At 39.7% G+C, this 26,839-nt stretch overlaps 1 protein-coding gene across 5 annotated transcripts in view; it reads right to left on the bottom strand.

Annotated features, from left to right (window-relative positions):
• dlgap2a (discs, large (Drosophila) homolog-associated protein 2a) overlaps window positions 1-26,839 on the bottom strand; it is a 70,458-nt gene that overhangs the window by 21,210 nt on the left and 22,409 nt on the right. For 4 of the 5 annotated variants that reach the window (XM_037241515.1, XM_037241516.1, XM_037241511.1 and 1 more), the window contains exon 2: window positions 5,380-6,494. In XM_037241515.1, coding sequence (XP_037097410.1) covers window positions 5,380-6,426 — 1,047 coding nt within the window. In that variant the 5' untranslated portion in view covers window positions 6,427-6,494. Of the gene's footprint in view, window positions 1-5,379; window positions 6,495-23,442; window positions 23,476-26,839 lie in introns of all 5 variants that reach the window. The other variant, XM_037241514.1, reaches the window with a different exon arrangement.

Here is a 26,839-nt window from a genome sequence, read left to right as displayed (position 1 = left end):
GTTCTGTCATTACTTCCATCACTGGTGAAATGTGCCTGCATACTCCCGTTGCAATCAAGAGAGGGAAGCCTGGCTGATACTGACATTGCAAAAATGAAGTTGCATGGGGACAAAGGCAAGTAAAACCCTCTAAATAATCAGAAAGTGAAAGTTTCACTGGAGAGAAAATCCTTATCACGACTGAACTTGCTCCATTTCTTATTCTCACTTTAAAAGGATTTTAAGTGTTCAGCAAAAGATGCAAGTAAAAAGGGGGCACACATCACATGCAAATGTTAATAAAAAAAAACATACCTACTGTTCACGATAAATGTGTCAGAATAGATATTTTGTATCGCATACTACACTTCAAAAATACTCCCACAAACGTGGACTGTGATTAAAAAAAAGCCACAATTTGTCAGGGTGCACAGTGACACTGAGAATTAGAGACAGTAAATTAGATTAGTTTATATATTATTATTTGTGATGTGTTAATCACGCACATATTAAAAAACCCACACTGGAACACACTTTGTGATACAAGTAATTTATCTCTTTGCCTAGGACGGCCAGGGACAGGCTACAAAACTGAGTCAAAGGGTTAATGAAGTCTTGGAGGGCTTCGCTATTTTTAGATGTCTAATTAATGAACGGACCGCCAGAGGTGAGGCACAAGTTGCGGTGAAATCTTTTAAAATTTGGATCGGCTGATAAACTGCAAAGATTCTCAGGTCCCTGGTGAGATAAAAAAAAAACAGGCAAGGAAGTGAATATCCTCACCCAAGATGTGAGCAAAGACACAGTTCTCACGGGACAGCATGCGAGTGTAAGCACACGCTGATGGTGTCAACAGAATGAGCAATTTAGGTCAGATGATCAATCGCTGATGATCAATGATTTTAAAAATAAAAAATAATTCTCAGCCTTGAAGAATTCCAGCTCCTAAAATGGCCACAAGTGCATTTTTCGTTTATATACATTTATATATTTAAATACTTCAATACTCCAAATCAGGATGTTTTGTTGATGCATTTTAATAATTCCATAATTGACTTATTCTTTGAAGGAATCATATTTTGTGCAATTACAAAGCCTAATTTATTTTTGTTATTGAGGTTAAGGACACAGCCATGAAAGCAATGGCACATTATAACGACACCAAATAATCATTGAATCCTATCAAAGTAATTTAAAAATATGAGGAGAAGACTCGGTACGTGCATTGCATTAGACTCCGGTGTATTACTTGCAATTGTTTCCTTTGAAGCCCGGAGAGAGCATGCGTGTGTATTTGTGCACGCTTGTTAGGGATCGGCCAATGTTCCGACATCAGCAGTGCATTCCATTGATTAACCCTGCAGGCTTTACCCTTACGCATCACCTCTCTCACTAAAAAAACAAAAAAAAACAAAAAGGTCACTTCCATTAAATTAAAAGTAGTGGCACAGAGCGAGAGATGTAGAAATAGATGAGCACAGAGGCGAGAAAGATAGGGAGTGCTCTAAAATGGTCAGTCATTGTCAATCCCAACAATGGACTTTTCTTTTCCATCGCGCAAAATTGCAAGGAGAGATTGCGTGTGTTGGTGCAGGTGCTGTGTTCCGTTTCTACTTTTAGTTCTTTCTTGGATCATCATAGGGAAGCAAGAATGACAGTGATAACACCTGGCGAAGGTCTTACTCCAAATAAAGTATGCTTACGTGCACAAGGGACACCACTGTCATATGAAATCACGTAGTATAAAACTGCAAAAAAAAAACTCTCAGAGCTCTTCTTATTTATTAGTCGACGCTGACAAAAATTGTATTAATTCTTTCCTTTACATCTGTCTATGTCAAGTTGTCCGGGTTGCGTGACACTAATGTTAAATTAAATTACCGTTTTTTCTGGACTATAAGGCGCACCGGACTCTAAGGCGCACCTTCAATGAATGGCCCATTTTAAAACTTTGTCCTTATATGAGGCACACCGGACTATAAGGTGCACCATTAATGCATCATGTCAGATTTTTAATCCGAATCAAATCATTCTCCATTTTATCTTTTTTATTTCAACTTCAGATGCAACAAATTACTTTATAATCACAAAATAATGATCCATAGTCTTTTTGATTCATGATTGATAGTCTTCAGCGGCCCACTTATGATTGATTTCATGACACAATGCTTCGGGCCAGTTTAAATTTAGGAATTTGGTTCACATATAAGGCGCACCGGACTATAAGGCGCACTGTCGGCTTTTGAGAAAATTTTAGGTTTTTAGGTGCGCCTTATAGTCCGGAAAATACGGTAAATGAAATTAAAAAAGATGCATTTACAAAGCTTCAGACTAATAATGCTTGTGGTAAATCAGTATCCTTGACTCCCTAAAGCGTGAGCTGACATTCACTTGAAATGGCAACGATTTTGTCAGAACTCGGCAACATGTCCTCATTAAACGAAAAGTAAAGGATGGTGCTGAATGCTTGATGGAAGGTTACCGCTCTTTTTCCATCAGGCTTCATTACTGCTGATCAACCTAATGCTATGTCATTTGTTCTTTGACGGCAGTGCACGCCTACATGTTGATTTGATTCTCACCCTTCCTATTTCCCGTCAGACTAGATCTTAACTAAGAAGTGGTTAGGGACAGCTATCTTAGAATAACACAAATCGACTCGACTGTGTTAATGTAGTGTTCTTTCTGTCTCTCAAGCGTAACCTTTGGCACCTCAACTTTCCTCTTAATTGTGCCTTTAAATCCCTTTGAAACATCCTTTGAGCAAAAACGTCACTGTGTGATCCACTTTTGAATTTGCATTGGGAGAGAAAAATCGACTTTTATTGACTGCGAGTGCAGCACAATATTGAGAAAATCTTTGGGACACATCTCACCATCTAATGAGCAATCTTGCAATGGTTGTTTTAAAGTTAATTTTAAGACTTGTGACAAACATCTTGTGCAAAGTTAAAAAAAACGTAGAAGCTGTACAAGTTCCAAAGGGGAGCCAACTATCATATTTACAAAATGTTTGTTTCTATTCCCAGATTTGAGAAGATCCAAAGAGCATCTTGGAGCTTGAAATACCACCAGATGGGTCAACTGGCAGCGGCAGATTGATGTGTTTAGGCTACTCAGTGCTTTCATTAGGCACACGTGAATAAATGGAAAATATGTGTGTGAGTGTGTGTGGGGAAAGGCTAACTGGGGCTAATTTGTGAAATGACTTGGCCACAGACAAAGAGTGATAGCGAACGTCTGGCCTGATTCTGCAACATTTGTCATTTCAGAGAAAGATCAGCCTCTATGAATCTATCATTGTCTAACCCAATGACCATTTAATCGATCTATCATACGAACCCTCAGACACACCGAGCGCCTTCTTCATGCTCACCACGAGTTATTCATATATTTCTGTCCTCTCCATAATACTTTTCGAACAATTGCAAAGTTGTTATTTCCTCTGACATCAAGCAAGGACACAAACAAGGTGACTCAAACATCATCAAACCATCCGGCGTGTGATGAATGCTGCACGTCCACACACTCAGTCTCACAGACAGACAATAAGAGCGGACAGTCCCCTGGACACTTTTTTGGTTGTCCCAGTGATGAAAAGTTGTGGCTGATTTTAATTCAGCGACCGCAGTAAAAATAAAATATCAATGTGATGCATTGTTATGTTAGTGGATACACAAAAAATAATCATTTTGCATAGTACTATACCTTTTTATGCTGTCTTTGGCTTTTCTTATTTGTTCAAACTCGATTATAACATCGATTCATAATTTGGAAAACTTTTGGGAAAGGTTTTTTTTTATCACAACTAACTGGCTATCATGATTTTAACAAGATTTTGAGTTATAGCATCCATTAGACAGGCTGCCAATGAGTTGACTAATTCCATCTGAGCTGTCACTGGTGAGGTTTGTGAATGGGCTTGAGGACCAAAATGATTCCTTTCCTCACACAAACTCTCAGGAGGCTCTTGTAATTTACTTGATTGTATCTCCAACCACCTCTTCTTCACTTCCGTGCACGTCTATGTATCTTGGGGAACACATTGATTTTCCTGCAAGGGGGAAGACGTGTCACCCCCGTATGGATTGGATTGATAACGCGGGGCTAAATATAGCCCTGCGGCAGGATGCAGGAGAAGAAGCTATTTTTAGAGATGTTTATGGTGCTGCAAGTCAGACACTAGCTAAAGTGAGTGGACAAATATGGGGGGAGGGGGAAAGATTCACTGCAGAAAACGCCACTTGACTTGATGGAAATACTGTCTGGCTATATCCAAAACTGTCCTCAAAAGATTTTATGTTGAGACAAGCTTAAAGTGAGTGTTGTTTTGGCTCCACTGAGCAATTTGATGAGATGTATTGGCTTTCTGTTTACAACACACTCAAATCCATACAACACACTCTCTGTCTCCCCCAATATGCTGACATCGTCATTTTATTTGGGCTGCAGGCGGAATGTACATGAAGCTGTCAGATGTCATATTGCTGTAAATTACAAAGATGTAAACTCATATTGATTCTTCTAAAACAGCCTTCACATGGTTGTAATTTTTTTTTTGGAGGGGGGCAGAATTTTATTATTATTGTTGACATTTTATGAGTTCTGGTCATCCATCTGTGGTCCCTTCTCAAGGTTTCTTCTATTTTTCCCCCCATACGGGGATTTGGGTTTTTCCTTTCCAGGTTGAGGTTTACATCAGGGGATGTTGATAATATTTATCAAGTGAAGCCATTTTACTCTTTTTTTTTTTTTTGGGACTATGGGCTATACAAAATTGTCTTTTACTTGCAAACTTCCATCAAAACCTATCGGAATGTATATTGTTAATGACAATTACAAAACTCCAACTATCACCCTGTGATAGACGAGCACGATCTTAATGTGGTGTGAATAAATGGATGCATGACAGACTTTCTCTCTGAAGCTAAGCAGAGCTACATTTGCAAACAAATGGGAGACATTAAGTAAATTATACAGAAAAAAATATTTCAAAGACTTTCTAGGACAGGGGTGTCAAACTCATTTTTTCCGCGGGCCACATTGTAGTCATAGCTTGTTTCGGAGGGCTATTGTGACTGTCAACCCAAATAAATGGATGAGCACCTCATATTATATATACAGTAAAAGCTACAAAACAAACTGACAAATAACTCGTTTTCAAATCAGACGAGTAAAAACTGGTTAAATATCTAAAAAAAGATATTATTAAAAGTGAAGACAATTTGCAATTCTAGTAATGACACGAATTTGATGCACAATTTGTCTTCGTGGGCCACATAAAATGATGTGGCGGGCCGTATCTGGCCCCCGGGCCTTGAGTTTGACACCTGTGCGCTAGGACATAAAAGGAGACGGCTCAAGAATTTGATTGCAGATATTCTGACCAGTGACACTCACCTGAAGATAGTGACACGGCCTGAGGTTGGACTTGAGGTCTGTTGGCGTCATGGGTTTCTCCAAATTAAGCGAAGACTTCCTGTAGGCCTCCTTGGCTTGGCTGACTGTTAACGTGGACCAGGAGCTCCTCTTCATGAACTTGCCTTCCGGTGTCATGCTCTCACACGTCGAGCACTTGACGTCGTTGTTACTTTTGGAAGTCTTTAGCGACAGGTCTCCGGTTAAGTGGCTGTGCATGGAATCAGGGTAGCATTGACTGATTTGGTCCACAGGGTGTCGCGACATAACACTCAGCGGTCGGTATGTGCTGTCACTGTCCAAGTTGTCGTCGGAACTCCACCAACCTCCGGAACGCTGCCTCCCGCTCCCGTCACCTTTGCGATCTTTGCTCTTGCTGCGCTTGCTGTGTTTGTGGTGGCCTTGGTGGTGGTGATGATGGTGCGAGCCATCCCGATGCGAATCGTTTTTTGTACCGTTCATCTTGGAGGAACCTTCCAGGGAGTGTGACTTTGTGAAGAGCTTCTGCACCGAGTGAACGAGGTGACGGATCCTCCCGGGACTTTCATTGCGCTGTTCTGTGGTCGTTGTTGTGGTGGATGTGCGTTGGTACTGCAATGTGTGGAAACCATCTCGGTGAAGCGGCATCTGCTTCTCAAATTGGTCCAGTAGATTGGCTGGGATTCGGTTCATTTTGCCGCTGCCGCCGTACGAGGAAGAGCAACCGTCATCCCTGCCGCCGGAGGTTTTACCTCCGCTTTCCCGCGACGCGCTTCCGTAATGCATACGTGGAAAAGTGCTACATGCGACAGAGTGATCGGTGGGCGCCATAGACACCGGCATCACCATGCACTCCGAGTGGATGGAACTCCTCGGGGAGAAGCGATGGCGACCTTCAAGGGGACAGCTCTCGGTGGGGCTGAGGAGGTAGGACGGGGGCCGTAAATGATGCTCCAGGGAATGGTCAACATCGCCAAAGCCACATGTGTGGGCTGAGGTGGGAGAGGTGAGCTGGTGGTGGGCGGGACGGCCACCGGAGAGACCCTTCATGTTTTTGCGTGGAGGGGAGTAGCTTTCCTCATCGAAGTACGGCGAGGTTGACCATGAATACTGATGGTCTGAAAATGAGTGGGAGAGAAAGAATATTAAAAGAGCTCAGAATTAAAACTGTGGATTAGCGTATACTGATAATAAAATAAGACCCAATTATACATTTAAGAAATTGATGATAGGTACATGTCACAACTTGATCAAAAGAAGGCAAACAAACATTACTTTTCAAATGACATGACTCACAAAAGAGTTTGTCCACTTTCACCATATAGCAATCATTCCCATTGAAGTCCCTAAAAACATTTTCCACAATATCATTCGGAGATTTTCTCCCCTGCTTTGATGTGTTAAGGCATACGGCTAAAAAGACAATCGATGAAAAAGACAAATAAAAACAAAACAGCCGGCGACAGATTGAATGGAGCCTGCAATGTCATTTATTCAATTCAAGGTGAAATAATAGCCCATCAGTGTGCGGTTCTGCTGTGATCAATCACAGCCCAGAAGAGAGTGTGAGAGATGTATAAACATCCTGGCCAAACTACTCGTGAATTGAATGTGACTTGAATTTAACTCTCAAACAGGTCTGACAGTATTAGTGGAATCATTAATATTTTAGTACTATTGATATTTTTGATGGTCATACCTTGAATACATAACTTTCCTCAAAGGATTTTTTTTCTCCATTTAATAAATAATTTATAGAAGTTTTTAGATTGCATGTTGAGTCAACAAACTTCCTGTATACTAAACACGATGGGAAATAAAAGCCTAAAAATATAATTGTGTTGTCTATATTCATCATTGGCCTCATTGCATCTTGACTAAGGGTGGTTGTTGATTTTTATCTTTCAAAGTGGATCAAATTTATTCCACTCAAACTTCTTTTTAATGAGGGCTAAGATCTCAACCCCTGAGGTGCAGCCGTGCTCCGCAGTTGTTGTCGTTCTCCATCTGTTGAGATGAAAACGAATTCTCGTTGTTTACCAGGGTTACAGGAGGAAATCCACTTGGCAGGCTGATGTAAAATTAATCTGGGCTACTCTATGCATGTAAAAGGGGTAGAAGGGGGGGGGGGGACATTTTCCCTCAGGAAGTTGCTTTTGTACACGTGGCATAAAAATACTTATCAAAGATGTTCTACAGCGGCTGGGGTACATCAGGTGAACCTGTTAAACTGGAGTTGACTTGCGAGTAATTGCCTCTGAAGGATGATGGTGGATTATTGATGGAGATGATACTACATTCGTTTGCACCAACTTCCGTCACTGCCTTACTTCTCCTGACTGTGGACTCTTCCATATACACCAGAGAGCTGCACTGAATATATTATCTCCAGGCAGAGTTTTGGCATTTCTAAGGATTAAACCACAGATGACAGGCTAATCTGTTCCACCCCATTCTTTATTACCCAGTTTCTCTGCAGAATGTTGCAGTCTGAAAGGAAGGAAAGAGGGAGGAAAAAAGACGACGTATTATTAACAAAATCATGCAAAATATTGTGAGAATACTATAACCCAGTTTACACAAGATTAGTCTCTCTGTGACAATAGCTTTGCCAACCCTGTGACAAGTATGCGGGCAAGGAAGGAGGCTTGTTTCTTTTAATGTTAGGTTGTTTTTAATCGTTATGTCAAGGACCTGACAGAAAGAGTTTGAAATCAGTAAGAGTTGGATTCAAAATAGAATTTGATAAATATCATATTAATGATCACCTAGTTAAAGTATATCAATGGAAACTGTGTCGTCAATAATGTGTCGAATAATCGATTGGCAACTTTAAATCAGCATCAGAGTATGCAAAGACCCTATAAGTCATCCTATATTTTTTAAAGAGGTGTTTGTCGTTTTGTTAAAAGATGGGGTTTTGTATGAGAGATTGTTTAGGAATGCGAGTCTATTTAAAAAAGGCTGTCTAATTTTGGCCTGGAATGGACCGGCCGTTCGGGAGTTTGCCCAAACTTCCCAATGACCACCTGGTACGCACATAAAGATTTTTCAAAGTTTATTGATCTGTTATAGATAGAGGCCTATTTTTGGGTTATATCAATCCCAACAGTAACTTCTGCCCCTACCAGCATTCTAGTAGCATCTCTTCCAGATGCCCGCAGTAAACTCAGACTCGTATTTTCTGAGCAAAGCAAATCAATAGAGAGGCTTTCTTATCAATCTCCTCAAAGGTTAAATGTTCTCTCCTCAGATTTTTGGCCTTTGTCTAGGTATCCATAGGAAAGAGAATTGTGTCTACAACCCTCAGGGCAAATCAGCAACGGCCTGAGTCATTAGATTTGAGAGGAAGCCAAGGGAAAAAAGTGTCAAAGCTGCAATCTGTCAACTGGGAAAGCCTTGTAATGGTCACCATAGCTTTTTTGATCAAAATAAGGCAGCGGCTTATGGCTTTGGCACATATCCCGCTTACTTGTCCATCGAAGTGACAGCACAGCATGATTCATGCATACATTTCAAATGTGACGACAGTGGGCTGAAAATGAAGCCGCAGCACTGCAGTTGGAACTGCAAGCGTTTCATTCAGCACAATAACTGAGAGCAAGTTACTGCTGTGTGCCTCCATGGAAATTCTGTCTTCAAGATAAAAACCAGAAAACAAAACTTTTATTAATGAGTGCTGACACAGCATGCTTTAAATTACACCTGGTAAGTGCTTAAAAAAACGGAATGAATATTATGTAAGCCGTCGTCACATATGTGGGCCATTCAGTAGGCAAAGTGTTATCCCTTAATAATAAAAAACTTTGTATTAATTTATTTCCGAAATATTGATTCAAAATAAAACAATCAAATCATTAGGATTGTTGTTAAGATTTTGTTTTATCGACCAATTTCAATTATTGTTGCTTAGTCTCTCCGATGATTGGTATTTTCGGAACCAGAGATAAAGGGGCTCAGCATCAATGAGCAAATGCATTCACATAAACATAAAATCGGACTCTGGGAGTAATCAGACAATTTTAATAATTGGATCTGAGGCGTAAGTTAGCCTGCCCAGTTTTAGCATTGCACAAGATGCAGCTGTGTTGTCTCCTCTAAGCTAAGATATAATCATAAATAATACTGGATTTTTATTTGGGCATGCTTTTCAAGACCCTCAAGGACAATGTACATTAAAAAAATTAATTAGAACTGAATGGCGTTTCAGAGCTGTGGAACAGAGTGGTTTAAGAAACCGCTGTCCGTGGTGCTGTCCATGGTGCTGGATTTTTATTTGGACATTCTTTTCAAGACCATCAAGGACAATGTACTTTAAAATTTTTTTTAATTAGAACTGAATGGCGTTTCAAAGCTGGGGAACAGAGTGGTTTGAGAAACCGCTGTCCGTGGTGCTGAAAGGGCCAGGCGGAACGGTCAGGTGAAATGAGGAAAATGTGAAGCTTTCATCTTGCAGACAACGTTACAAAAACCTTGACTTGTTTTAACAAAGAGAATGTTTTGTTTTGTTTTTTTGTTAACAAAAAGATAACTACAAACAGTCCATTCTCATAAATATGCAACAATGACATCAAAGTTAGGCTACTTTCAATTTGATATTTCAACACAAATAAGCCTTTATATTACCTTATAAATATGAAACAGTGACATCAAATATTTCCAGTACAGAAATATCATTCATTATTCACTTTGTCGATGGCTGTGCATCCTTTGCACGTTCCAGTGTAGCCTCAGGCGCTACTCGTTTATTTTACCACACTGCATGCACCTAGGGGGGGTTGTACAGATGCGAGACATGGAGGTACTAAAATCCCTGCTGCGTGGAGGTTTCTCATGCAAGAAGAAATGGATGGATTAAGACTTAAGAGGCCATCCGAGATGAGGCTCAAGGTTTGTTAACAACACGTAAATACAGTATCAAGGGACAATGATCAAGGAACACATACGTGGATGGTCTCCATGGAGGATGTTGAATAACACAAATTTAATGGTTGAGCAAACTTCCATGTGCCATCAAAAAGCCTGTCGACGCTATTCTATCAGCACAGTACTATGATGGAGCTATTAGGCTGTCCACAAAAACGTGAATGGTAATTTTACACAACTCTAACAGTTTTACCAACAGGGTTGTGAGCCACAGCATTTACTTCAGAGAGATGATTGTGACCCGATAAGTAGAAGCTGCTGAATGCTTGAATACTTATCACCAGCCCGTTAATGATGAAGCATGTTATCGGTGCTGTGCTCAGCACTCTTCATAGCTCTCAGTCTCCCTGGCAATCAAAAATGGGAACAAAGAGGGAGATGTCAGAAAGGAATTTGATTTGTCAGGGTCCGCGTTCTTTTGTTCCTCCAGGAAAGACAACACTTGAGGCTTTTGTGCTATTTGACATTCTGGTTGCTCTTTTGTGCAATACGTTAACACATAATTTAAAAAGTGCAAATTCTATTACATTTCATCATATTCTTTTTTTTTAATGGTGAAAAAAATTGCTATTTTTTTTTAAATTACATCACTGTTATCCACAACTCCACAACACTTGAGGCTTTTGTGCTATTTGACATTCTGGTTGCTCTTTTGAGTAATACGTTAACAAATAATTTAAAAAGTGCAACTTCTATTACATTTTATCATATTCTTTTTAATGGTGAAAACAAATTGCAATTTTTTAAAAATGACATCTCTGTTATCCACAACTCCACAACACTTGAGGCTTTTGTGCTATTTGACATTCTGGTTGCTCTTTTGTGTAATACGTTAACAAATAATTTCAAAAGTGCAAATTCTATTACATTTCATCATATTCTTTTTTTTAAAGGTGAAAAAAAAAGCTTTTTTTTTTTAAAATTACATCACTGTTATCCATAACTCTGATTTGTTTTTTATTTAAAAAACAATCTTTGCACTGCTCACAGCTTCTTCATTTCCTGCATACACATTGACATGTACATCTTTAGCACAGCGTCTACTGCACAAAAAAAATCAGAACACTGAGGTGATGCAAATTATACGAGTGCAGACTTTGGTGCTTCAGGTTCTCATTCAAGCAACAGCTGTGTGTGGTACATTATGCCTCTCACCCTAAGGCTAATTTCCACTGCATGTTTACCTGCCTAATTCCAATTCAGAGCCTATATGCGTCTATTTATATGCATATCCAAATATCACCAGAGACGTTAAAACAATCCGCCCACCAAATTGCGTGTAAATTACTCCACAGGCATCAGCACCAACAACACATAGGTACACAATAAGTGAGTCGCTCGCATGAATTGTTCGGCACACTTTTTACGCTCGATGCCCTTTCGGACATAACCTCCCTATTATTTCTCCTGGGCTTAGGACTGGCAGTGTTGCGTATTAAGGCACCGACAAGTAATGAAACCTGCGAAATATAGCAGCACGTACCACAACACTACCGGTGGAAGTAAACGGCAATAAACCAATGATACAAATAATAAAAGTTACATACCACTGATTGACTGAGTCATTCTCATTATGCTGCCATGAAGCATATCCTCTTAGCCTGTATCAGTTGGGAAAGACTCCAGCCTCTGCCATGACCTTGAAAAGGATAATTGGTATGAAAACTTACGATCACATAGAAGCAATGTTATAAAACTGTTTGAGGGACACCGCAATCTCCGACCGAATCCCCTAAAAGCTTAAACAGCCATATAAATGTTCATAGAATCCAACAAGGCCCTTGTACATCGCTCATACCAAGTGAGGTACGACACCGCACGTGTGCATGCTGGACTCAAAAATCCATTGCAGCTGTAGTCATAAATTTAGAAACACAGGAAAACCCTGCGTAAATGTGAGAGAAGACAAGATCACGTCGTATGAAGCAGCCACTACTGCATTTTTCAAACAAAATTATTTGTGGCCTCAGAACCATTTCTGGTTACCACGGCAACACACCAAGAGGTTCCCTATGCGCCAACTAAGGGATTTAACAGGGATTAAATAAAAAGATAATTGAATCAATATTAAACTAACACATGCCCAATGCAGTCAATCGGTCACACAGACAAAATCATTAAAGGTCTTCAAGCGCTGTTTGAATTTACTCTGTCTGTCCAGAAAAAAACCACACAAGGTATTTCCCTTCCTGATGCTCAGTTTTTCTTTGGCAACCTATTTCCACACTACGGCTGCATAAATAGAGAATTCAACCTCAGAGGCTGGAAATTCAGACCCCCATGCAAAGCCTGTTAAGATCACATCTACAATTATTTTTCTGAAAGCACCCATTTGTTTGCATGGAGACACTTTTAACACGTATGTAATGGTTTGGAGTGAGGAAAGTTGCTCCGTGTCGCTCCAGGGAGTGGAGGTGAATCTGGCCGCGTCTGATGGTAGAATGCAATTAGTTTAAGTGCCTGTCCCAGTGTTTTACTGGCCTGATTTCACAGCAGGGAAATGAATGAGGCACTATTGACAATGCCCTGGGTGTGCTCTAAACACAGCATACAATAAATATTGAGCAGTCAGTGGCAAGCAGCGCATATGCCCACTCAAGTGCTTTCAGCGGCAAATATTATAATATGACTGCATTCAATTCGTGTCAACTTTATTTATACAGTATCTTATCACTATGGCAATTACCTCGGGGGCACTGTTCATATAGAGCAACTTGAACTAGTCTGTTACACACCAGATTGAATGCTTTGTGAGATTACAAACCTTTCAAGATGTTGATGCTACTAAGAAGCACAGGAAATCCCGTTGTTGTTAGAAAACTGAAGGACATTTAGTGACAGCTACAAGATATTGAGACCATCATTCCTAACCAAATATGTATTAATTTTATGGATTAGGCCACAAAAAAAAGACACAGAAAGCACAAAGTGACTTTTGTGTTTTGTTTACTTTCAGAGACATATTAATGATTAATCTGGAAAAATTGTGAACTGAAGAAGCAATAACAAAAAAAACAAAGTTGTCTGGGGGCGTGATGGCAGCTGACACGTTCATGAATCAAATTTAGCAACGGGATACAAAAATTACTGGCCTAGAAATACACCAGCCATTTGGGAAAATTCGCCCGAAATTCCCGATGCCCACCACGCCTCTGATCAGAAATCTCCGACAGATTATGACTAACCATCCGGTGTGTTGTGCGTTAAAAGGAATTTTCCCATCCCTGATCTACTTGGAAATGAAGATTAATTTTTTTATTCATGCTCAGTACAATTGCAAATCCTCCGTGATTGTGATGTGAAACGAAACAATAGCTAATTACCCTCTCATTTGGTCACAAGTACCCCAATTTGCCACAGTAAAAATTATTAGCAGATTTGCAACCACAATCTAAATTAGTAGCTATGGGAATGCTCATTTTAGCTTCATTTAGTCCTTATACTGCTTTTCTTTGTATTTTGTGGCTGTCTGGGTTGCCTGTGGCACCGTGCTACATCTCACAGGTTAGTCTTGATACTGACATCATGTCTTGGTGTTCAGCGAGGACACTTGCGATTATCAACGGAGATATTATGTGTGGTATGCTGTATTGGTCGTCTCAACTGCACAATAAGAGCAGTAAGCCAATTTTTTTCCTTGCCTTGGGGTCTCTCACATTTTAAGAAATGGTTACAATCTTACAAAGCATTATGTGCCTACCCTTATTAAGATGACTACTAAGGGAAATGTAGAGGAGATAATCATGTTGATGCTGACTTGACAGTCAACATCTGTCCCAAAGCACCCTTCTGGGAGCAGGCACACGTTCATGTGCTTCCCCAGGCAGTTACTAAAAGCACATGATTCGAGTAGTAATTCAATGGAGGGAGCAGGCTGATTTAGTTTCCCTCGCAGATCCACAACGCTAGCAGCTCTAATGGGATTGCCGTGAAATGCGAAAAGCATGGACGGCGGATGTTTGGAATCACTGGATTGGATTTTAGCGGCTGTCACCCACTGCCTCACACTATAATGTATGACAGAAGGGAGCAGGAAACAAACATTGACAGCAACAGTTCAGTGTATGATTGGTAACGGAGCAAACTATTGTGTCTCTCTTGTTGACAACGGGCACTGGTTAACTGCAGTCCATCGATTTCTGTAAAACTGAAGACACACCAACAATTTTAGACCATTCCTCATGAACAAACTGGCTCTGGCTGTCTCAGTTTTGAAGGGTTCCTTCTCCAGACTGCGAAAGACTATTTTGTGTTATTTATTGCATTGGGATGAAGATTTAAACTAGCACATTGAGTCAAATTCTGGAGGTAAAAACTAACTATCCATACCGGTCAGGGGTCAACACAGCAAGTTACTTACTGAGCATCTAGCCGGCATTAACATTTTCTAAGGACGATACATTAAATTGACCTCAATTTAAATACACAAAACTACAAAATGGTAACCAGCTTCAGCTCCAAATTTCAAGCTTCAACCTATTCTGCTGGGTCAAACTAATTAACCCAACCTTGGAATTTGTAAAAATACAACGATTCACCACAATAAACACCTTCCAAACTTAATTACCTCAATATTGACCTCACAGCTACTGTGCCTCTTCAATTATGCAGAAAAACATTCCCAGCACAGAATGCCCTCTGTGTGTCACTATTTAACTGTGCGGCCATTACAAATGCACAACATGAGGGCGGTCTGAAATCAATTAAAGTGCTTGTGATATCCTTCCCCACCCTCGTTTTCATATCCAACACGATGTGACATAGAGGGTAAGCGCCTATCATCGTCATGTCTCTAAATTAGCCTCAAATGTTGGTCCCTAAATACTGAGCTCGTCATGTATGCCATCCACAGAGCCACATACAAAAAAAAAGAAGCCTGAAATAAACATCACCATGACCGTGGTTCTATTTTATTTCAAAATACCACCTGAGACGTGTTGATTTATTTGATAAGCTAACCACAACTGGTGTGTTTTGTCCGTCTGATAAAAGCAAAAATGGAAAAATCACCAGCTTGAGTTCATAATGTGAGCTTTTAGAGCGAGTCGAGTATCACTTACAAAGACGTAGTGGGCCACCACTGACACTTTAGTACACAATAGGATTAGGAAGGCTAAATCTGTAAACACTCGTGCCAGCCATGTTAAAGTGAGACTATAACAACTTGCTGGGTTTTCAGCCAGAATGAAAAAAAAAAATAAGCTGACACCTCAGCTTTTTGAATAGCCCCCATAATTTTGGAATTAGTAATGCATCATCAGTAGAATTGTATGAACCCGTCGTATTGCACCTCATCTCATTTACAAAAACTGAACCTCATGAAATCACTGTTGCAGAGTGAAATTACGTCCATGCCCCTCCTTCACCACCAACACCAGCACTTCAACTCGAAGAAATGTCAGGAATGCTATGGACTATCAGCTATCATTTAAACCTAAAGCTATGATCCAGCAGGATAAGCAGTGTAGAAAATGAATGGATGAACTGAGTTAGTATCTGGAAACATAAAATGACAAGTGTTCATAAGTCTTATGACACTTTAGCTGTAATTTCTACAATATTTTTTTTTTAAAAGAAATGCATTGTTTTGTGGAAGAGAAAATGGAAGAAAGGGGAAAAAAAAGATCATTTTCCTTTTTGTGTTATATATAGTGTCCATAAGTAGCTTGTGCACCGCCTACCTTTTATTATAATAAAGCCACTGGAAAAAGACATGATATTTTCGACTGTCTGATAGATTTTCCTCGGCAGACAATGAAGGAAAAACACTTCCGTGGGTGTATGCATAGTTTTGACCCACATTCGCAATTCTTCCTCTCAGTGGTCGACCATTGTTGTAAAGTGTCACAAGAGCTCAAGCTCTCCACGATGAGTTCTAATTCTCATTCAAAAATAACGTCTAAAAAATACTAATGGAGAATGACAAGGCAAGGCAAACATCCTTCGTCCACATCCACACACTGTGCCTCAAGTGAAAGGGCAATCAATGTGTCCCAAAGTCCACGTCAGACACCTAGAGAGTCCTTGAAGAAATGAAATATGTGTGTGTGACGGTGGTGGTGGGGTCTTTAGGTTCAGGACACCGCACACACAATTAACCCATGTGATATTTTGGCAAACAGTAGGTGGTTGGTTGGATGAAAAGGGTCAGCTATTGTGTCCTGAGGTTGGCTTGACAAAGGAAGTCCTTGATTGAACAGTCGCTGACCCCGAGCGTCAAGTCAGACAATTTTTTTTCCAAATAAAGCGATTTTTTTGGGAATGACGTGCTAATTATGAACAATTTTTAACAGTAAAAATTGAATGTACTAGGATAGGGGAAGGGCAAAACTTCCTTTTGAAAATAGTTTTAGGATTTTCCTGTATTTCTATTATTTTCTTTGGGGAAAAATGTCATCACTGGATTTGCCGAACTGATTGTTGCCAAAATCCGAATTAGAATTCAGCGGAATGAAAACAATAGAATGACAAAAATGTTACTTCTCCTTTAGTAGGACCACATCCCTGAGTCAGTTGTGCATCATTTCCTTTATCCAACACTCTATCCAATTATAAAGAGAATATGTATGGGAACAGACAGCACAGGCACACCACCCCATAATGACACTGCCGAAAGTTACTGATCCAAATGACTGTGTAAAGTTTAATAATGCAAGACCCAGTTTTGTTAGCGATTATGAAGACGCTGTTTCCCCAGGATCAATTTCCCAAAGTTTCACTTTTTGTTCCGGTGGGCACGTTTCTAGGTTGCTACAAAGCCCGAGTCAGACTGGAGGCAGGGGATTTTAAAGCCACTGGGAAATGTGTCTGACCCCACTCAAATCAGTTGTTATCACTACTGTGCACACAAGTTAATAGCGAACAGAGCGGCAGATTTAGACATATATTACAGGAGCTTGTTGGGCTAGGAAACCAAGTTTGGAGTGCTGGTAATTCATAGGTCTCTGGTCAGGCCAAAGGTGGTCAACTTTTAAAGGGTTGTACCACGGTGAATAAATTCTCGAGGACCATGCCGTAGTAATGAGGCTTCTTGTTTCATAAGCTGCTCTGGCAGAGGAATGTCAAATGTCAACGATGTCAGCTCAGTGGGAAAAACAGAACTAAAAGAGACAACTCTACTGACAAAAATTTCTCATTTGGAACATGATGTGCAAATTCAAATACAGGTAGGTGAAAATGGAAGCTCAACGAGTTACCGAAGCTGCGGCGAGACAGCAAGCATCAGTCATCGACACTCCCAATCCACTTTGTCTATTCATAGCCACAGTGGTCGTGATCCCGAAGTGAACCGGTCTGCTATCTGCAGTCATTCCTTCTGCTTGGTTAGCCAAGCAATGAATTTTCCTGAATAAAAGTGCAGAGATAAACTTTGATTGTAATTTAAAATGATGCTAGCCTGAAATACTGTGATGTAGATTAAATCATGTGCTCCATAGCACAGTACGTATTGTGCTGAACTACTAGATCGGTTGAGAAGTTTAGTTCCTGTGGGAATATCACTTTGTGAAAATTTCCCACTCAATTGACAAATAGACTCAATAACAATCACAACAGGCAATACATTACATAAAAAAAATCACCATGAAAAGCATTGCCATTACAAAAACCCGCATAAACTCAATTTCAAAGAATGAGGTAATTGTTCCTCCAGATAGCTTGGAATAAATGGAAACCAGAAGTACGTAAGGAGCTGCTGTGCATAGGGTCAATTTAAAAAAACAACAACTTTATTTTCACATTTTCCCTGGAAAAGACACCCAATTCTGTGTCAATAGCACTACAGTATATTCTTGAAAGAAAACAATGCCTTTTGTTCTTGAAGAAAATTCTCTGAAAAAAAAATACAACCCTTTGTTCTCGTGAAGAAAGGCCTTTATTCCTGTAATAAAACATCTGTATTCATGCAGGGATGATTTATGTGATATGTCACAATCACAACAGAGCTTTTAATGACCCAAAGCTGAGGTAAGGAGGAGTAATTGGTTTATTATGTTTGTTTTAATGGCTGCCAGTCCCCAGGTAGGTACTATGCACTTATCATGCCAAAATCCAGACCAGTTTTTTTTTTTTAATTATTATTATGATTATTATTATCCTTTGGGCTTAGACTGACTGCTACTGTTCTGCTACTGTATATTAATTTGCATTTCTAATAGCTGTTTTTGTAATAAGTTGTAAGTTGTAATATGATGTGTTTAAAATAAGGAAAGGAGGACGAGAACGATGGAGCGAACACGCAAGCGATTAGGAATCACCAGTCCTTCATTCCAAATTATTGTCTGACCTGATCTGAAAAGCAAATGCTCAATTAAAGGTGGCTCAGAATCTTCAGCCTTGGTTGTATTTTAACAGGGTTTGAAAAATTGCTTTTATATTGGACATTACACGTCAGTCAGAGTGACTTTTCTTTCTCTTTTTTTTTTTTTTTAAATCTGTCATGCTGGTCATTAGACTCACATTAAGATGATAGACTTCAATGGACTCATGTCCATATTTCCAATAATGGTTTGCGTTTTTTTTTTTATTATCCTAATTGTATGCTGAGTTCACAGACGGTCTGTTCTGAACTGGCAGGCCAGATGTTATCGTATTTCTTGCTCTAGATTGACTGCAATGCCTCGATTGCAGCTGCCAAGTCAAGTCAAGTCAAGTTTATTTGTATAGCCCTAAATCACAAGCAGTCTCAAAGGGCTTCACATAGACGAAAATTGACAATTATTCTCAAAGCATCCCCTGATCTTAAGCTCCCAAAAAGCTAACATACTGTGTATCACGGCTTTGGGAAGCGTTCTTAAAAGGTTTTTAAAACCATGCCATGACCAAGTGAATTATTTAAACCCAATGGTTCCTACAACACAAATACTCTCTTTTGCGTAGGGCTTGTTCTCCCTCGCTGTAGTAGAGCCCACCATTTTGCTGTTCAGTGCGAAGCAATTTAGCGACGCTGACATAAAAAAAGGCACCATCGTAAAAATTCCTGCTGTCTCATTTACAGACATTGATACAGCAGCATTATGAACTCCACCGCAGAGTTCTCTCTGTAATGTCCTGTTAAGCCTTTCCATAAAAACAGGTGAGGCGTAACATTACCGGATTAAAACTCCTATGTCAAAGAGGGCATGTTTTTCCTCGTTTAAGTTTCACAAGTGACATTTTCTTTCCAGACAATACAGATCTGTCTGTATTGAGCAAAATTATTAACTGCGTTGTTATTAATCATGTGCAACTTTGCCACCAAGATGGCGGGTTTAGTGATTATCTTATGCTAATTTCCAGCCGAGCGTGAAAGAGAGTTGTTATAGTTCACCCCCCCACCACCACCACCACCAAAGAAAAGATCCACACAGTCATCACTGTTTCTCTGCGACAACTTCTCCCTTACAGTTCCCAGCCTCATTATTTTGCCAAATATGTTTTTTTTCATGTCACAGATCATCTCACAGGAGGTCTCCCCTTGTGGAACTGAGATTTCCAAAATGATACTGAAGGGTGCTAGTGTTAAAAATATCAAGGTGAGGAAGACAATGCAAGCTGAGAGAGCAACTTGCATTTCTTGGTGATGAGTTCAAAAGATTTCTTTGCCGCTGCACTTTCGCTGACCGAAAAGAAATTGCTTGCACTTTTAATTGCATGGCGTCTTACTAGGCTGCTGCAGGAAATCTTAAAATGTCAGATTTTCTTCAAACATTCTCTCCTCCCCGCTCTCTCTCTCTGAACTAAAGAGTGATGAGTCGCCCACCATTTAATGACTTAATGGCTTGGCTTAAAAGCAACCAAAAAGTACATTTTGAAGCCTGTCATAATAAAGGGAATCTGTACTCTCCTCACATATGACCAATCCTCCTTTGTTGGACATCAACCTTGGTCAGCAATGTCGTAACAATCCTGTTTGTCTAGCCATGACACAATGTCATTTCTTGGACTTAAAAAAATGATGTTCAGTTGAATGGAGGACAGGGCATGAGGAGAGTGTCTTAATTGTAGGTCCAAAATGTCCTCCATTTTTTTTATCCTTGGTTTGTTTCCGCAAGAGGTACTCATCGTTCTAAACCGGCACCCATTGTTTCGATCAATTCCCCTGTTGCATCTTCCCTTTTTTGTCATCTCTGTCGGAGATAAAATTTGGTTAATGATAGATATTTGTGCCTGTTGACAGAGGGTAAATTGTCCTCGCATCAGCTCAAGGATGGGGCTCATATTTAGGCTCAGAACAAGTCTGCTTCCATCCATCCATCCATTTTCTGAACCGCTTAGTCCCCACGGGGGTCGCGGGAGTGCTGGAGCCTATCCCAGCCGTCATCGGGCAGTAGGCGGGGGACACCCTGAACCGGTTGCCAGCCAATCGCAGGGCACACAGAGACAAGTCTGCTTCGATGTGAGAAATTCAAAATGAGATGTCAGACTTTGACAGAACGTATTCCAACACACGTGAAGGCTAATACATAGTCGTGTGTGAAGCTTTCTGATTATTCCAGGATGCCAAGGTGAATCTGGAAATTTTCCAGTGATATTTATGATCAAATTGCCCCATCATGGTCCAGTCTGTCATTACTCATTTTTGACCAGCAAGGTTATATTTTAAATAGCCCATGTATTGTCTTGACATTTCAGAACTTTTTGATGATAGTAAAAATCCTCCATTGTTGTCTGATGCTGGATTTACAATATGATTGAAGAGATACATTTGCTCAGTTGGGCAGCATAAATAGAAAGAACACAAAGAATCCGATGTCCTCGGGTTTGAATCAGACGTTGATGATCATTTTGTGTATAAATACAATGACTGGGGTAATTTCAATATGAGAGGGGTGATTGTAATACAGAATTATATTACCTGTGAGACCTCATTGAATGTGACAATTCATCTTTTCTGGACAGTCTTTCCAAACTATGACTGCATACACCGCAATTTCCAGGCTACAGTAAATTTATGGATTTTTACTTACACGCTTTGTCACCAGTGGATTTATCAATATTCTAGTCACATCTGACCAATGAAAATAACAAACACAACAAAATGTACCAATGATGCTGTTCCAGTCCGCACTCATACCGAATATTGATATTGTCATTTGCGGAATTCAGTGGGAAACATGGATGATGAAATCTTTTACCGCTATACCTCTGTCAGAAATCCTTGTGATATTTTCAGTTTTTGCTGTGACTTGAATAAATAGCACAAAACAGGTTCTCACTCTCTAATATTTTCACTTACACATACTGTTTTTGTATTGCGCAGCTGTTCCTAATGTTATGACGTGTGAGTGTTTGCAGTGCAGTGATCCTTTTTTTTCTCAGCGGGCAGCAGTTATTCGCAGGTAATCTGGCCGCTTCTTAGAACCAGATGTCTCTTTGCAAATACACATTTATTGCCAGCCTTGGTCTTGAACATTTAGCGACTTTCGGCTAATTGTGTTGGGTCTTTGCCATTGTTCTTTCATTACATGCTGGAAGATGAAGTATGCAGAAAACTACTGACAGACTTAATGATTGTTTAGGGAAAAAATATTCCAAAAACTAAATAATCTGATATTGTCCGGAGAGAAACAAAACACTGCTATCTGAACATCAACAATCCATTAAATAGATTAATCTGATTTGTCAAGTTGATGAAAATAATAAGTTTGTTCTGTTCCAATGCACAGATAAATAGATAGAGAGAGAGACAGATAAAGAGAGAGAGAGAGATAGATAAAGATAGAGAGAGAGAGAGAGAGAGAGATAAAGATAGAGAGAGAGAGAGCGAGAGAGAGAGAGAGAGAGAGAGAGAGAGAGAAAGAGAGTGAGAGAGAGAGATAGATAGATAAAGATAGATAGATAGATAGATAGATAGATAGATAGATAGATAGATAGATAGATAGATAGATAGATAGATAGATAGATAGATACGTTAATATACCGTAAATTGATAGATATGCTCTGTGTTTTTTCTGAATAAGACTCTCCTACACGCACACACGCACACGCGCACGCACGCACACACGCACGCACGCACACACACAAGCACTTTTTCTCCCATGATCTCATAACTCCCCCTCAAGCCCTGCAGTCCCGATGTCATAGTGAAGCAACACTGAAGGGCGCTTGCTTATTCTTCCAAAGTAACACACAAACGAATGCGGTTTGAGTCTTTCCGTCCTAGTTTCTTTCTGTTTGTCTATCCCTCTCAGGGGGAAGGTCACTGTTATCACGCTCAATTTGATTATGTCTTAATCCAATCAGGCAAAGCACAAGCCCCATTGATTTCGGAGACATAGAATAATGCTTATTGGGCGTACAGGCACATTGTTGATTCCTGGACAAGGTTAAGTCCGGGGGAAAATATCTTATCTGACACTGAGCCGTTCACTGAGCATGTTTGCTTGTTTCCTCGATTCACCTTTCTTGAAGCGAAATGCAAAGTAAGCTGTCAGCTCGTGTTGTATTCACGGGCCATTTCTGCCCACTTGTGTTTAGTGAGAATGTTACTAACAGCAGACTTCCAACCAGAATCCCACAATAGCCCCAGAAGATGAAATGCCTGATTGCACCTCACAATATAATCCATCCAAGAGGGAGCGCTTGAGATGCTGGCTGGTGAGCCAAACAGCAAAGATGCACCCAGGAATAGTTTGCATTTGGAGATGGATGACGAGGCAGCGTGAGCTGCATGAGAAGAGCCCCGGAATACAGAAGAAAAGCGGGATGATGGAGCGCTAAGCAGCTTTCTGTCTCTCAAATACATCTGAAGCAATGTGACAACACACCAAAGAACATGGAAGTCACATGTGCACATAAAAGTGAAATGAAGCACAGGCACGTGGTGAGTCAGCACTCGGAAGATTTGCCCTTCAGCCGTCATGCTGCCAATCAGTCACTTAAAAGCACATTAAGATAGCGGCCTGCTTGAAATTACATTTAGATGACCTGCCTTGCCCTAGTCTGAAGCTCACAGTCTAGGACAGTTGTTGGATGTTAAATTTTCACTGAAGCAAAATCTGGCTGACCTTTTTTTTTTTAAGTCTCCCCACCTCTGAAATGAAAATAGAGGAGCAAATGTGCCTGCAGTGTTGTGCCCCCACGCATTCCCACCCTCTCGAAGCAGCATGAGGCAAGCTGGATGATGACAAGAGCTTTTGGGGAATGGCCAGGCCCACTCACCTTCTGGTTCAGCACACAGTGTGCACAGTGATTCTAGACAAGGAGCACAGAGAAATAAAAGGGACATGGTAAGGGACAGGTAATATATAATGCAAGTTTTATGACTCTCTTTGTGAGAGAAAAAATTATCTTTTCAGAGCAACACCCGTGTGGACCACAATTGAGACCATCATGTATATTATGACTATCAGCGACATGCAGCTGCTTAATAGGAGATTACAATGCAATGTCAGGCACGAAACCAAAATGAAGAGACAAGACCCGGCATAATATTCCTTCGGATAACCATTGCCCTATAAAGTAGACGTAACGTGCGCTGGCAACAAAATGAGCACATATAGTGGCATCTCAATTCAAAGCTGGTGCAACATGCACGTTATCCTTTATTTGTAATGGCCGTGTTGTATACAGGAGCACATAATTTACAGCTTGAAAACCGGTGTACTAATAGAGGAAATCATGTCTGCTTTCCTCAACAGATGAGAAGCAGCCATTATCCATTGTGCTTATTCACACAAATACTAGAAGCATGTTATTTCTTCCAACAGTTATATCAAGCCAATTTCATTCATTCATTCATTCATTCATTCATTCATTCATTCATTCATTCATTCATTCATTCATTCATTCATTCATTCATTCATTCATTCATTCATGTATTTATTTATGCATTTATGTATTCATTCATTCTTCTATTTATTTATTTATTTATTTATTTATTTATCTATCTATCTTAAGGCAAGAATCGCTTAAGTGCAAATGGGAGAACATGGCCCTAAATTCATAAACATCAAGTTTAAATATATTTTAGATTCAATGAAAACGGTGCTTCACCCTAACAAAACTAACCTGAATAGCAATGTGTTGTCCTTTTTTGTGAAAAGCACTGCACACAACAGTTTGTGATTCAATGCATAAATAGGGTGAAGTTATTGGAGCAGGAAAGCGTAATTAAATGCAAATTGTGGCTTCTGTCGTTCGCCTTCCATTCTCAAAGCATATCAACGCAAGAGAGACCATTGTTTGAAGTCCATTCAATAAGCAACAGTGTGGTAAATTCCACCCTGCTCCAGCGCTCTGTTTTGAAATACTGCAAAAAAAACAAAAAAAAACAGGGCAAAACAGTGCTGAAAAGTGGGTTGAGAATTTTGTGCCAAAAAAATGAAAACAACTGAACTGACCCCAGAAGAGACTTATATAATTTATGAATCTGTGAGCAGCAACCAAAAGTTGCTTGGCTATTAATCGAAACTAATACCTTTTCTAAATGCCAAGATTATTACCATGCATAGTGGTGATGAAGTAATAAGCGATCATGTCCACAGGCTGTATTTGCAATCCCAAAACACCTACTTGGATCTTATGACTAACACAACTGAAGCCAGAAATGCCTGGGTTGTTTTTGATGCCAAGGCTTTTTTTTCTCCAGATAATTAGTGGTTTATTTAGATTATCAGAAACCTTTGTTTTCTACCTATTTATCTTTAGATGTCTTGTGATTTACATGACACCCCTTTAAGAAAAATAAACAGTATCACTAAGTAAGACAAAGGCTGATTTATATACTAAGTGTAAAGCCAACACAAATAAATATCTAGAAATAAATCAATCTAATAAGGGAGTAACAGACTAAAATCATTTGAAAATGTGTGTTTTGAGGTGGAATTTATTTAAATAAATAAATAAATAAAAAGACAATATCTCTAAAATGAACACATCAAGTGAAACTTTTTTTGTTTGGATTTCTGACAAACACTTCGCAAATTGTGGGAGCGCAGTGGCAGACATCTGAAGCCTAAAGTAAATTTACTGGTTTAATTACCTTCCGTTCCCTACAGTATAATTCCAGAGCCAGAGCAATTGGTGCACTCAGCTGGTCATGCTTGTTAAAATCTAAAGCTCTTTTAAATTTCCCTGCGTAGCGCTAGTATTGATCTAGGTCACATCGCTTCTTCATTGTGGGAACTGGTCTTGAGTAAGTCTCATTGACTTTCAACAACAGGTTTTAAAGTGACTGTCGGCTGTTAATCCTCAGATAAACTTAAAAGGTTATCGTTTTTGAGCCATTATGCGCTCATAATGGTGTAAATCTGGTTCAACTTTATCTAATCTATAAAGATCTTAAAGGCTCTGAAAATCTTCTGTATTCTCTAGATGAATAAAAAAGAAAATCTAATGAGCAGGGGATTACCTGTACAAGTAAGAGAGATTTAAAAAACTGTGGTTACCACAAAAACATTTCAAAAGAAATGATACAAGGCAATCCGCACGCAATATATTTATTCAAAATAAATACTAATAAATTCACAAGAATACAATCTACATTTACACAACACTGACAGTACTGATTTTATGTAGCTTAAAATTTCCCTCCAGGACCTTACATGCTCTTGAAACACTGGCAGATGTTTAAAGCCATTTTAGGACAAGAACAAGAAAGGAGTATCAATCTCATTGTCAAAGGAATGGAAGCATGAAATAAAGAGCAGCGTGTGAAATGGAAATTGCAGATGAAGGACAATTAGTTCACTGATGACAGGTGATTTAAACTAAACAGCGATAAAACTTGCAGCGGCTCTTTAAACCATAGTAATTTACTATCCAAGCCTGTGTAAACAACCTTAAAGCAAATCTTGGTGCTGCTGATTGCTCGCTGGCTGAGCAGTAAACTAACACACAATTCATGAGGGTCTGCGGTGTCCCCTGACATCATAACATCTCCAAACAAAACATACAAGGGGATCAAATCTAGTGCCTTGATATTATAATGTGTTCATCCATAATTAAGGCCTTCATTTCCATATTAGCGGGACTTGGTTCCACCTTCCCTGTTATCAGAGCCCACACATCTGGAGACGAGCGAGAGGCAGGGAGGCTAATGAGTAGTGTTTGGCAGCAGTTACCATATTTTCCGGACTATAAGGTGCACCTAAAAACCTAAAATTTTCTCAAAGGTGCGCCTTATAGTCCGGTGCGCCTTATACATGGACCAAATTCCTAAATTTAAACTGGCCCGAAGCATTGTGTTATGAAATCAATCATAAGTGGCCCGCTGAATCAAAAAGACTATGGATCATTATTTTGTGATTATAAAGTAATTTGTTGCGTCTGAAGTTGAAATAAAAAAGATAAAATGGAGAATGATTTGATTTGGATAAAAAATTTGACATGATGAATTAATGGTGCGCCTTATATAAGGACAAAGTTTTAAAATGGGCCATTCTTTGAAGGTGCGCCTTATAGTCCGGTGCGCCTTTTAGTCCGGAAAATACGTGACGTTACAAGAAGTGACGTTATGGCTTTAACTATAACACTTCTCCGTAGCAACTGGCTAACATTTTAACATTATTAAACATGAACAAAAGCATCTTTGAAGGGATCCTGAACCACAACTACC

Source organism: Syngnathus acus, chromosome 22, assembly GCF_901709675.1.
Source record: "Syngnathus acus chromosome 22, fSynAcu1.2, whole genome shotgun sequence".
NCBI classification, from domain to species: Eukaryota; Metazoa; Chordata; class Actinopteri; order Syngnathiformes; family Syngnathidae; genus Syngnathus; species Syngnathus acus.
Note: the sequence above shows the minus strand (reverse complement) of the source record. Positions and strands in the feature narration are given on the sequence as shown.